At 43.5% G+C, this 12,972-nt stretch overlaps 1 protein-coding gene across 1 annotated transcript; it reads left to right on the forward strand.

The window, feature by feature from the left end:
- Positions 1 to 732: 732 nt before the first annotated feature.
- bmp4 (bone morphogenetic protein 4) lies at positions 733 to 9,636 on the forward strand. The gene is made up of 4 exons (XM_020638670.3): positions 733 to 1,022; positions 5,073 to 5,195; positions 5,871 to 6,235; positions 8,438 to 9,636. The coding sequence occupies exons 3-4, from the start codon at positions 5,878 to 5,880 to the stop codon at positions 9,289 to 9,291; spliced, it is 1,212 nt and encodes a 403-aa protein (XP_020494326.1). The 5' UTR covers positions 733 to 1,022; positions 5,073 to 5,195; positions 5,871 to 5,877; the 3' UTR covers positions 9,292 to 9,636.
- Positions 9,637 to 12,972: the final 3,336 nt, after the last annotated feature.

A 12,972-nucleotide genomic window follows, 5' to 3' on the forward strand; every position in this document is an offset into this window, starting at 1 on the left:
ATAGCTGTTTAGTTTTTAAGGACAGTGATTACTTCATTTTGCCTCCTTCTCTCCATTAGTGATGACTGTTAAGGGCCCCATTAACACCATGATTGACTCTAAAGATATATGAATAAATGAATGGATTTCCCCTCCATGCTTGAGGAAAAAATAAAAACGAGATATAAATGTAGAAAAAAAACAAGTTTCCCCCACAAGTTTAGACATGTATAAAAATTAAGATATTGAGATATTTGTGGAAAAATGCACCAGGTTTTTATATCAGATTTTTTTTTTTATTATACTGATATGATGTCCGTTTTACTAGGTAAATATAAAAGTCATTCTAATTTCTATTACAAGCTGAATGTAAATGACTGAAGTTTTCTTCAGACAGCTGTCTGCGTCTGCAGGTATGTGGGTCTTTTTATTTAGAGCACCACGACGTTATCCTTGCAACAAGTCATTTAATGTCTGGAGCCCTTGCATTTAAATGCAGATTCGCAGCATTTAGCTATTGGGCCCCGTCGGCTGTTATTCAAAGTCAAATTACAAAGTTTCAAATCATGAGAAAGAAAATAGTGCGCGCAATGAGCTCTCTTTATTTAAAGTGGAGGAGGAGGGAAGAGGGGGGTTATCCAAGGTGTTTGAGACAGATGAGGGAGGTGGGGGTAGGAGAGGAGGGAGGGAAGGAGTAGGAGGAGGCAGGGAGGGTAAATTGGGCGGACACATAAAAACTGCAAGGGGCCATAGATGCTGGATCATTTGGAAAATCTGTTCGTCCTGCGCACCAGTCGCCCTAACAAGCTGAACTAGAGACGGATAGAAACCTCGCTGCAGACCCGGAGCACCGGCCTTCACTCCGACCTCGTCTCCTCTGGTCCGATCAGATCAGAGGTGTCGCTAAAGGATTAATGAGGCAGTAAGGCACCCAGCTTCTCCTTCAAGGCTCATTTCGGCGTTTTTCGGCTTTACGCCCGGACTGCCTTACACCTTCCCTGTCTTATTCACTTCATTTGAGGATACCTGTACCTCTACTGATGGTAAGCGCTTATCTGCTCACACATTGACACACAATAGAGATCCAGCAGCGCAGCTTTGACAAACTCAACCTGTTGAATAACACAAGAGGAACCACGGTGACAGTTGTTGACTTAAAAGTTTTGTTCTGTGGTGTTTTTGCGCGTTCAGAGATCGTCAATGGGTGTTTTGACAGCATGAAAGCCATAAATGTGGATAATACATTTCTTTTAAAATCAAAGACCTACCAGATTGATACAGAAAGGGAAACCAAGCGTCAAAAGAGCATGTGTGGATGAATAAAAGCGAAGTGGTCGTGTTGGAGCTCGTAACAGCCTTTTGTGCCGGAGATATGAGCACTGACAAACCTGCAATGTGAGGTCATATCCAAACACAGTATCCGATTTCTATGCCACTCTCTTCCTTCAGCAAAATTGAATATTTATACATTTTGATTTGTAACTTTCTGCTGAAGTTTGGCACGGCTTTTCACCCGATTCAACACCTGTGTCTCCTTCGTGTCACCTCAGTGTGCGTAATGTTGAAAGATGGAGATGACAGTGCTCAGAATTCGTGCCAGGATAGGAAAAAATGTTTTTAATTTTTCTAAAAACTGTTTTAATTAAATTTCAGTTTGGAACTCACGTTATTCCAGTTACATTTTTTGCGCGTTATTATTTGTGAAATGTTGTCATGTCTGACCACTTGTGACACGATGTGTAAACGCATTTGGTGCAAACAAATTACAGATGGGATGCCAGTTACTCAATTGGGAATTAAAAAGCTCAAATGTTTCTTTTCTGATTTTTCACACACATTTATCTTATTTGGTAACGAATAGTGATAATAGAGTATCACTGTGTCAGGTTAAACAGCAACATAAACGCTGCAGCAGAGACACTTTTTGCGGCCTGCAGGCGCATGGCGTCTTTGGCACACTCCTTTACTTTTCAACTCAAGTTTCGCTGCCATCATGCGGAGGAAAGATTTGCCAAATTTTTGTTGCAGAAACAATAAATAATCAAATTAAATTACATTCTTTTTATTAATGGCTAGTCTTTGGATCTCGTGCATCTGATAGTTTCAAAGTTTGCGATTTTCTTTTGGTAAATATTGGAGGTGCTAACATTTTTTTTTAACTCTACAGAATGGCTCTTCTTTTACATTTTTTGTTTGTAATAGGCTATATTACACTCTTGAACTGGTTTTGCTAACCAGCTCAGAGCATTACACTTTGACAAGAGTAAAACCCATTTAAACTGACTTCTGGAAGAGATCTTAACGCTTTTCAAAATGTTTGAAAAGTTAACAACTCTTCTTGTGTCTCAGAAAGTACAACAGCTAACAAAAGCATTAACCTGGTTACAGTGATCTCACTGACTGTGAATGTTCTCACTGTTCAGCTGCTCACTGGGAGCAAATCAAACCTCAAACCTGCACTGCTCGACAACAACACAACAGCCGGTCTCTGTTTTGTTTCTGTCAATACAAATGAGGATATTGCGATTTGTTGGGCACAATGGCAGTGAAGCTCCATGCTATTATTTAAAATCCGCTAAGCTTCTTTTAAAACTAATTTGTATTAGGGAGTAAACAAAGACTTGAATTTTAATCCATCTTTTTGTACTTTCTTATTGTAGCCATTAGAATAATAAATACAAACTAAAATTTATAAAAGCTTCCTCCAGCTAACCAAAAGAGGACTTACCCTTACTTCAATTCCCATGAGTATTAAAGGCTTGTTAAACTGAGAACTTAAATCTAAAGATGATAAAATCAGGCCAGAAATTTGGCTGTTCCTGTGGTAATCTGTTGCCCTCCTCCCACCCGCCGTCCCTCCCTCTCTCCTTTCAGTTTTTCCTCCCACCATCACTGTCAAATTCCTCAGGAAACACATCTGAAGAGCCATGTGCATAGTCTGATCACATTATCTCTGGTCAGAGAGAGAGGCCAAGGGGGATCCAGCAAAGCCAAGGGCAGTTGACTGCTTCGGCCTAATTGCAGCCTGGTCTGCATTTGTTGTTGCAGAAGCCTGTCGGTCAGTTTAAATGTGATCCAAGTGTACGGCCTCTTCAGATGTTTTTTATATACGAGCAGCTTAAAATGAGTACAAAGTGTCGGTAAATGTGAAGAAAATCATTTGAAAAATGAATGGAGTTTGGTGTCGCTCAAAATATATATATATATTTTTTTATTGACACTGGCCAGAAAAATGAACGCAGTGACTTTTCCCAGAGTTGAAAGTTCCTCCCCGTCTGCCTTACATCTTCTTTCATCATCATCGCACCACTCTGAGTGTCTGAATGTCTTAGCCTGCAGCTTTGTCAGTGGCTGGTTACAGTTACAAGATGTTCTGTATGGTCAGTGTTTTTGAGTGCTATGAATCCCTGTAATCATGGGAGAGGCCCTCGCTGTACAATGAGCGTTTGTTGTAAGAGATGTGCACTCACACACACACACACACACACAAATACACACACACACGTTATCCCCCCACCCCATGGGTAATAGAGCTGATCATGTTCTGAACCCTCCTCTCCCCTCTCTCTGTGCCACAGTTCTCACGAACATGCGAGCGGTGGCACACACTTATGCACACGTACATGCACACAATTGATCTCATGCACACACACACACACACACACACACACACACACACACACACACACACACACACACACACACACACACACACACACACACACACACACACACACACTGCACATCACCCTCTTTTCAAACACACACATTGGATCCAGTGTCATGACCGAGAAAGGAGGGTCAGTCGTAGGTCAAAGTCTAATGCTGTTAGCAAAAAGGTCCTTGATTGCATGTACGGTGAGCCATGCAGGGGCCGAGATAATCACACAGATACTATCCCAGACATGCTTGAAACACACACATAAAGCGCAGACACACACACACACACACACACACACACACACACACACACACACACTTACACACACACACACACACACACAGAAAATGTTCCTACTTAAATGCATCTTCACTGTGTAGTAATGTTTGGGTGTTCTCCAGTGGAACAGGCTCCAATCCAAATGATGACCGAAGACCTATTTAGTGCCATTGTTGTGGTAAAAAAAAAAAAAATCAGTAACTTTATTAGCATGATTCAACAACATTTAGTACTTTTAAATGACGTGTAACAGAAGTGAATCATTAGAGCCACATTGCTGTAATTGTTAAAACCACCCAAGGACAAAACAAAAAAGAGTATGTTACAGCGAAGACAAAATCTTCTATAAAATCAGGGAGAAGATGCTCCAAAAACTTTCAGTTTTAATCAAATTATTCTTCTGGTACATAATCCAAGAGAATATTCTTCCAAACTCTGATTAAAAACAAGAGTAATAGCCAAAGATTATCTTTTTTTAACAAACATGAGCGCCGAGCGTATGCCTCTCCAACTGATGACAGTGATGTCAAAGAGCAGAAGTCCTGTCATCAGCGTCACTACAACCTGTGTGATCCCTCAAGTGGGGGGGGAGTGTTAACCAAGAGATGAGGCCCTTTTTCAGATGGATGTGTTTAGTTTCTTGTGTAAGGTGGGGTGGGGGGGGGGGGGGGGGGGGGGGGGTAAGGGTGGACGAGTTCACTCTGGAGACGGGTTCTGTAAGCAAGCAGCCCTCTTGTTTTGGATATGGATTTTACCAGTCCCGATCAAAGCGGTGTTATCAGCTCTTTGGTCTGAACATGAGAGGAGTGTTTTTGATTTTTTTGTTGGGTTTTTTTCTCTCTGGGAAGGGCTAGGAGCATTGAAAAGAATCTGCTTTTTAAATCATGTACTTGGAGTAGATGTAGGTGCAATGAATGAGGTGTGTTTTCTGTCTTATGTGGTGTAAGGCATCATAGTTCTGCCGTCTGTGTTGTGGCACATACCTCTTTACATTCCAGTTACAAGTAAATAGCTAGCTTAGCCTAAGAGCCAAAATGATAAGCCTTAAAGAGACACTCCGTCTCTCTTTAACCAGCACACACACATTACCACTCTTAAGGTAACATGTAACAGTCTCAGTCTATAATCCTCCCGTTTTTTGTCTGTCTTTCAGGAACAGGGTCACTCCAACGTTCTCCTGCAGCCGCCCAACACCACCTAACATTTCCTGGAAGAACGTGTCCATAGCTCGCTCCCAACAAACATGGACTGTTTTCCCATGCTTTATTTTCTGTCGGTAAGTAAGTGGACCATGCCATTTCAATTTGTGGCTTGTGACGTATTGCAACATCTCCCACTATTTTTTTTTTCCCCCCATTGAGTCACTGATTTATGTGGCATCCTACAGACTCGAACTGAAAGTCACAAATGGGTGTTGGGTAAGGCACTGTTACGAGGAAGAGATTTTCAGTTAGATGTTTGGCAGATTGTCTTTGGTTAGAGGAGACTGTTCAGGGACCGTGGCTCCTTATCAAGTTAAGAATTTGCTCTGACCCCGGGGCTGCCTCTTTCATTTGTCTAATCATAGCGGAGGAGGGAGGAGATCAGTAGGGAGGGGGGGAGAGTGAGGAGAAATGGCCCTCGAATTCCATTCAAGAAAGTTTGATTCTTGAAGCAGCTGTTTACACTTGGAGAATGTCCCCAAAGATAAACTGCAAGCGGTCTATCTGATTAAGGACTGCTTTAATGTAAACAAGACAGTCTGGAGTATTCCAAGTCTTCCTTCAGTAAGGGAGATGAATGAGAAGATGATGTATAGGCTGGATCGCTCTAGGGAATCCATGGACAAATCTTTTATGTCAGTTTAAAAAAGAAGCCTTTCTGTAGCCTTGTCATCTTTCTTCTTTCAGTAATTTCTCCCCTTTACTCTTTTCTAATCTTTTATCTCCTTGCCATCTGCTGCTCCCCTCAGAGACATCATGATTCCTGGTAATCGAATGCTGATGGTCATTTTAATATGCCAAGTCCTGCTGGGAGAGAGCAACCATGCTAGTCTGATACCTGAGGAAGGGAAAAAGAAAGTACCAGGCCTGCAGGGTCGTTCGGCCGCTCAGAGCCATGAACTACTGCGGGACTTCGAGGCCACGCTGCTGCACATGTTCGGCCTCAAGAGGCGGCCGCGGCCCAGCCGCTCGGCCACTGTGCCGCGCTACCTGCTGGACCTCTACCGACTACAGTCGGGGGAGGCTGAAGACGTCGGAGCGCACGACATCGCTTTTGAGTACCCGGAGAGGTCAGCCAGCAGGGCGAACACTGTGAGGGGCTTCCATCATGAAGGTAAGAGAACAATGGAGGATGGATCTAAAAAAACAACAAACAAAACGCAGGAAAACGTCTAGCCATCAGCAGGAGCAAGACACCCAAATGTTACACAATTCTGCACCCATTAGTCATAGCTGCAATACATGCCAATATTTTTGGTAGTAATGTATTTCATTAGAATGGGCGAGGACTGCTAAGCATTCAGGGTGTAAAACAACATTTCCTACAACCCTTGAAACATGATTGTGAGGCAGCTCCACCCATCTCACCATAACCAAGGAATCTAAGGATGTGGTCACCAAACACTGTCTGCAGAGGGGCATTAAAAATTCTGCTAGACAAGCTCTCCAGAGCCTCATTTGACAGAACTCTGCATGTTTGGTTAGCAGCCGAAGGAAAAGCAAACCTCCTTCTCACCCCACCCAGCAGAGAATGGCTCAAAAAAGCCCGGCCTTGGCCTGGAATCATATAGTGTGTGCTCTTCTGTCTCATGTCTTTGGTTTTATATGGAGGGCTCTTTTAGATGGACCATCCTCAACGTGCAATTATCTTTAATGCTACTCTGCAGGCTTCTAAATAAAGCTCCTGCTGCCAACAATATGGGTGCTGAGAGCAGACACTGCAGCTCTCTAAAGAGATGGAAAAACAGTCTCAGGAGCTAGTGCGATAGAAGGACTGGAATGCCGTTTAATGTGCTTCAAGTCTGCTTCGTTTTAGCTGCGAAAGAAGTTTAACTAACTGGACTGAGTTGTTTCATGTGGGTTGAAAATGGAAAGCTTGACTGAAACTCTTCCGATAAGTGCATGAACACAATGTTTGGCAGAGAGGTGTTGCACCAGATTTAGCAAGGGTAGAGGCAATCTTGCCAGAGAACATGGGAAACAGGGGAGCTTTGGGGCTACAGAACATGTCCGCCCTTAGGGGGAGGAGTGAGGAAGGAGGGATGAGTCAGCCTTATTGGGGATTGTCAAACACACTGCTAGCAGTAGCACACAGAAACATGCATTTAAACAGCAAAGTACCAAGGCTAGTTAGCTAGGCTTAGCAAAAGCACTGCATGTGATGCAATGTGTGTGCACAAATGTGTGTTTGAGTACGGATTTCTGCTGCTCTCTACAGGCGTTTACCCTCCTTCTCCTTCGCTAAACTATGTTAATAATACGTTCTGAGGCCTTTTGAGTGGGAGTTCTTTGCTTTCATGGAAGCACTATTGTGCAATAGTGTGATTCAGCTGTCTGATCTGGCCAAAACAAAGAGAGGTTTTTCACTCTGTAGCAGATGGACACATAAGTGAAGAGACATGTTAAACTGTGCAGCCATTCATTTTTAATTCAATAAGAAAGATTGTTGTTTTTTTGGTTTGCTGCTTATGATTGGTGACATCTCCCTACTTTCTTTGATTGTGACTGCAAAGTCGATATCATAGTGTGCATGCTTGCACATTTGAATCTTGTACAAGCCTTGTTAAAGGATTGAACTCATTTCATCCCCCTCCTTTCCCCATGGGCTTCAGATAAATAAGATTCTTCTGTATCGTCTGACTCCTTAATGATTATTCATGATGAAAATGATAAACGTCTTAAGTGAACAAACTGCAGAGCCAATCAAAAACACAGCAGGTTTTGATAATGAGAACCACCTGGGCAAGATTAGGGCCTGGGTGTGAAATAACAGGGGTGGATTGAGCAGGAAAATAGTAGACACAACATTCCTTTCCCCAACAATGGTGATCTTGCCAGAAAATCTGCAGACTGAGCGTGGAACAGGGAGCCTCCACTGTGTTTATACTGTAGCTGTGGTACGATAATCACCACCCTCCTTGTAATGCGTGTTTCAGCAAAGTGCTCAGGGAAAGGCATTGAGAGAAGAGCTGGGTAATCCTTAAAAAGAGATAAGGAAGCATGGACCATATATATTTACATTCACTTAATACCTAAGAAGCCTTAAAAAGTGTGCATTGGCATCATTTGGTTTCAGTTCGGTAGAGATTAGTAATGAGCGACTGCTGTGAACATTTTTGAGGGTAAAGAACACATTCAGATGGATGGACCACAGATTATATTAAATAACTGAATGCTTTTGTGTTTAAAATCGACATCTAATGGAAAGTTGTTAGTTTAGTTTCTTCACATTGCACCGGCTGACATCACAAGTTTTGATGTGATGGAATTTTGCAGCTAATCAACAATCCCCTTTTTTCTTCTTTCCCATTTTCAGAGCACATGGAGAGGGTGCACGAGCTGGACGACAGAGAAGCCACGCCCTTCCGCTTCCTGTTTAACCTCACCAGCATTCCAGAGGACGAGCTGCTGTCTTCGGCTGAGCTGAGACTCTACCGTCATCAGATCGACGAGGCCATCGCCAACAGCCTGACGGATGACCAGGGGCTCCACAGGATAAATGTGTACGAGGTGCTGAAGCCCCCTCGGCCCGGGCAGCTCATCACGCAGCTCTTGGATACGCGGCTTGTGCGTCATAACGCGTCGCGCTGGGAGAGCTTTGACGTGAGCCCTGCCGTGCTGCGCTGGACTCGCGAAGGCCACCCGAACTATGGGCTGGCGGTGGAGGTTCTGCACCTCAACAAGACTCTGCAGCACCAGGGCCAACATGTCCGCATAAGCCGCTCGCTCCACCAGGAGCCCGGTGAGGACTGGGAGCAGCTACGCCCCCTGCTGGTTACCTTCGGCCACGACGGGAAGGGTCATCCGCTGACCCGCCGGACCAAGCGCAGCCCAAAGCAGCGTGGTCGCAAACGCAACCGCAGCTGCCGGCGCCACGCACTGTACGTGGACTTCAGCGATGTAGGCTGGAATGACTGGATAGTGGCGCCCCCTGGCTACCAGGCCTATTACTGTCACGGGGAATGTCCCTTTCCCCTGGCAGATCATCTGAACTCAACAAACCACGCGATTGTTCAGACATTGGTGAACTCTGTGAACAACAACATTCCCAAGGCGTGCTGTGTGCCCACAGAGCTCAGCGCCATCTCCATGCTCTACCTGGATGAACACGACAAGGTGGTCCTAAAAAACTACCAGGAAATGGTGGTGGAGGGCTGCGGCTGCCGCTAACACACAGACTTCGTAGAGAACTTGGACTTGGACTAGCGACCAGAAGAAAAAAAAAAGAAGCTAAATGGACGCTAAACAAACCAGAAGTCTTTACTCCCAAAAAATGTTCACTTGGACCCTTATTTATAACTTTTAAGTTGAGGTGTATGTTTGTCTCACTTTTTTTTGTTTCTTTGACAATATGATCATATATTTTGACAAAATATATATATTTATATCTACATATAAAAAATAAATTGAGTCCTTATTTTAAACATAAAAAAAGCTGTACAACTTTTCATAATGTACATTAGATTGTAAAAGGTTTTTTATTGAGAAAATAGTAAAAACAATCTAAAAAGTAAAGTTTATTTACTGGTAATATTTATTGCTTTCATTTTTTTTATTGACGTCTTTTTATGAAAAAAATAAAACCATGTTTTTTTTTTTACGACAAGCACATTCACGCAAAAGGAAACGAAGAGAGCTGTGTGTATCGGTCACAATATTATTTCTTCTAGGGTCGGGAAAATAATCCGAAATGTATATCTTACAAGTTGATTTTGGTGATTTTAAGAAGCACCTTTAACCATCCAGTAAAATTTTTGTAATTACATTTTCCACCAGGAAGTTTAAAGAAAATTGGCAGTCACCATTCACTTCTTTTAAACATGAATTTGGATTTAAATTCCAAGCTGGGTACTTCCCACGATGGCATCTTTTATTGTGGGTCTTTTAAAAGAAGTTAAAGGGAAGAAATCTCCCTGAACCTCGTCTTAAAACTTTTTACAAGACATCTAACTGACTTTGATGATTAACATCAAAGAAAACAAATTCTGAAAATGATCTGCCAACAACTAATCTGTGGCTTTTTCAATCTTCTTCCTATGTTCAAAGACAGAAGCTGTTGCAGAAATGCAATGCCTTTGAAAGCTAGCAGGCCTTTAGGTTAGAGCCTTATTGTTCTCAAATTTCACTTTTATGTCAATTAGGCTAACATGTGGTGGTTGGACACTCACTAATCCAATTGCAGCCGGGGCGGCTTGTTGAGCCTGACTGTGGGAGAGTGATTCTATTGTTCCTGACGTCCCCACACTGGGGGAATGATTGTGGCCGATGCGTCCTGCCCTGCTACGAGGCGGCTGAGTCCTCAGAAGAATCAAAGGTTAGACGCTCTGTCTCTGCCTTTGTCTTCAGCGGCTCATGCCGGCAGAGCAAAGACGCCTGTCTCCAACCTGTGCCCCATCACACAATAGGCTTCTACATCACTTATTTACAAGCTGACGGCTGTCCCAAATTATATGATAATGTTTGGAGAGAGGGACTCCTTTGAACTGCTGGGGGGGGATGGTGCCTGTGCATTGTTTCACAGAGTACCCTGTACATCAACATGTCTCATGTACTTACTAATATATCACATTGGAAAATATATAAGTTACATAAAGCTGAGGGTATGATCAGCATTTGAAATATTTTTTTTACCCTTTAATGTGATTATTTAAGGCCTAAAAAATTAATTCAATTTGATATAATAGGTGTCACTTGCCAAAAAAGTTATGCAAAATCCATTTGTCGGTGTGGTGTGTCTTATAAAATACTTACATCTTTTACCAATCAATCATTATTTGTAGATTGCCAATTCTCGACAAATGTTATCTCATGACACTTTACAAAAAGAGCAGCTGTAGACGGGACTCTTTGTCTTTTAGTGACACATCAGGCTCTCTACACAGGAGCCTGCGCAGGGCCCCGAGGCCCTCCAAAGGCCGCCGGGCTTCTCTTTGATGCCTGCATATCAGCGTCAAAACAAGGGAGAAGATGGAGAAGAATTTCATTTTGAAGTGGCTGAGGGCAGGGAAGAAGGGGCTGAGGGTGGGAGGGACGTACGTGTGTGTGTGTGTTTGAGAGAAGGGGGGGGGGGGGATGTTTCTCAGGAGCTTGACAGTGCAATTACAACATTTCAACTGATCTCCCCCCCTGAAGTTGAGATAACATCAGCCAGTTGTTGTAAATGTCTTGCCTGTTCATTATCCCACTAACCTACATGAAGAGAAGATGTATGTTTATTAAAAAGGACAAAAAGGTCAGGACACAAAGTGAGTCGGCCTTTTATTTAAACATCTGGCAAGCCTCAAGTCAAAACTAAAAACCTGGAGTACACTTCTGCGGCAAATCTACGGCATAGCTGGGGCGGCCGGAAGCCTAGTGTTTGGTGCGCACACACCATGTGCAGACGCTGTAGTCCTCCAGGCCTTCCTGTCTGGCCTGCGGCTCCTTACCTGCATGTTACTCCCAGAATTCCCGCTCTGTCCACTGTCTTATCTCTATAATAAAGGCTATAAAAGCCCAAAAATAAATATTTGCCGTAGCTATGAGCCCTACATACTCGTTGGTTGGTGCGTCTGCAGAGCTCTGCAATAACAAACACTAGATATAACACGCTAAGTATATCGCCAGTGTCGGGTTCATTCTCTCCTTGTCTGTGTACAGGAAACCATGGCGACTGGAACAGAGCGTATTATGTTGGAAAAGTAGCATTCAAGCGTTCTTTCTTCTGCAGAATTCTGAAAAATGGCGGCAATAACGGAAATGTTGTAAACGCAGGAAATCGCGATGCCAACCAGACCAATCACAGGGCTCGTGATCTGCTTCATTTCGACGAGTTGTTACATTCTTGACGAGGTGCACGTCAGGCTACGTACACAGGCTTCTGCGTACAGGTACAGGACAGGAAGTGAACCTATGGCGGTGATTAGACACAGAAGTGAAAATCCGGCTTTAGATCGACCCCTCAGCAAGCCTCACACCTGAAGTCCTAAATCCTCCAATTGTCCTCAGCCACGTGATGGTGAAGAACTCCAGGAAATAGAAAGATAAATGTGTGTGTGTGAGTGAGTAAGTGTCTGTGAAGGGAGTTAGAAGTTAAGAAGGGGGGGGGGGGGGTGGGGAGTCGGGGTCAATTACAGAATGAGTCCTTAAAAACAGATCGAGGGCTTTGTCATTCCTATGTGACGTGCCACTCAGTCTCCTGTAAGTGCTTGTTCTCACGCAATTACAGGTGAGTCATTATGCAGCGGCTCTATTGACACTGCTCGACTAATTGACCGGGGGAAGTCTTCAAAAAGCTTTTTATTTGGACGTTCTGCCATAAAAGCCGAGTGTTTATAGACAGTGAACCTCCCCTCAGGAACAAAGGGAGATGATCCTCGCTTTGCATCGGCCTGTTTGAGTGGGCGCACTCCATACCTCTATCTCAAATCTGCCTGGGTTTTTTTTTCTTCTTTCTTCTTTAGACTCAACAGATGTGAGAGGCCGGGTTGTGTGGATGTGTCCATGAATGAGGCTCTACAGTAAGTCATAGGACAAAGACACAAACGTGTTACCTTTTGGTTCAGCTTAAAGATGAGTCCTGTGAGCAAAGGTAGGGATCAGTGTTGGAGCAGATAGCTGACTTGATCTTTTTTTGGGGCTTTTTATGCCTTTATTTAGAGACAGGACAGGGGATAGAGTGAGAAACCGGGTAGAGAGAGGGGGGAACAAAACATGGGAACGGAGCCACAGGTTATCACTAGGATACCGACGCCCCCTCTTTGAACTTTTTTTTTAGAAAACTGAAATATATATTAAACTTTAGAGTGAAAAAATCCTGAATATTTTATAGTTCTATACAGACTGGATTGAAACACTTTGGTAAGTCCTGAA

Source organism: Labrus bergylta, chromosome 18 (genome assembly GCF_963930695.1).
Source record: "Labrus bergylta chromosome 18, fLabBer1.1, whole genome shotgun sequence".
NCBI classification, from domain to species: domain Eukaryota; kingdom Metazoa; phylum Chordata; class Actinopteri; order Labriformes; family Labridae; genus Labrus; species Labrus bergylta.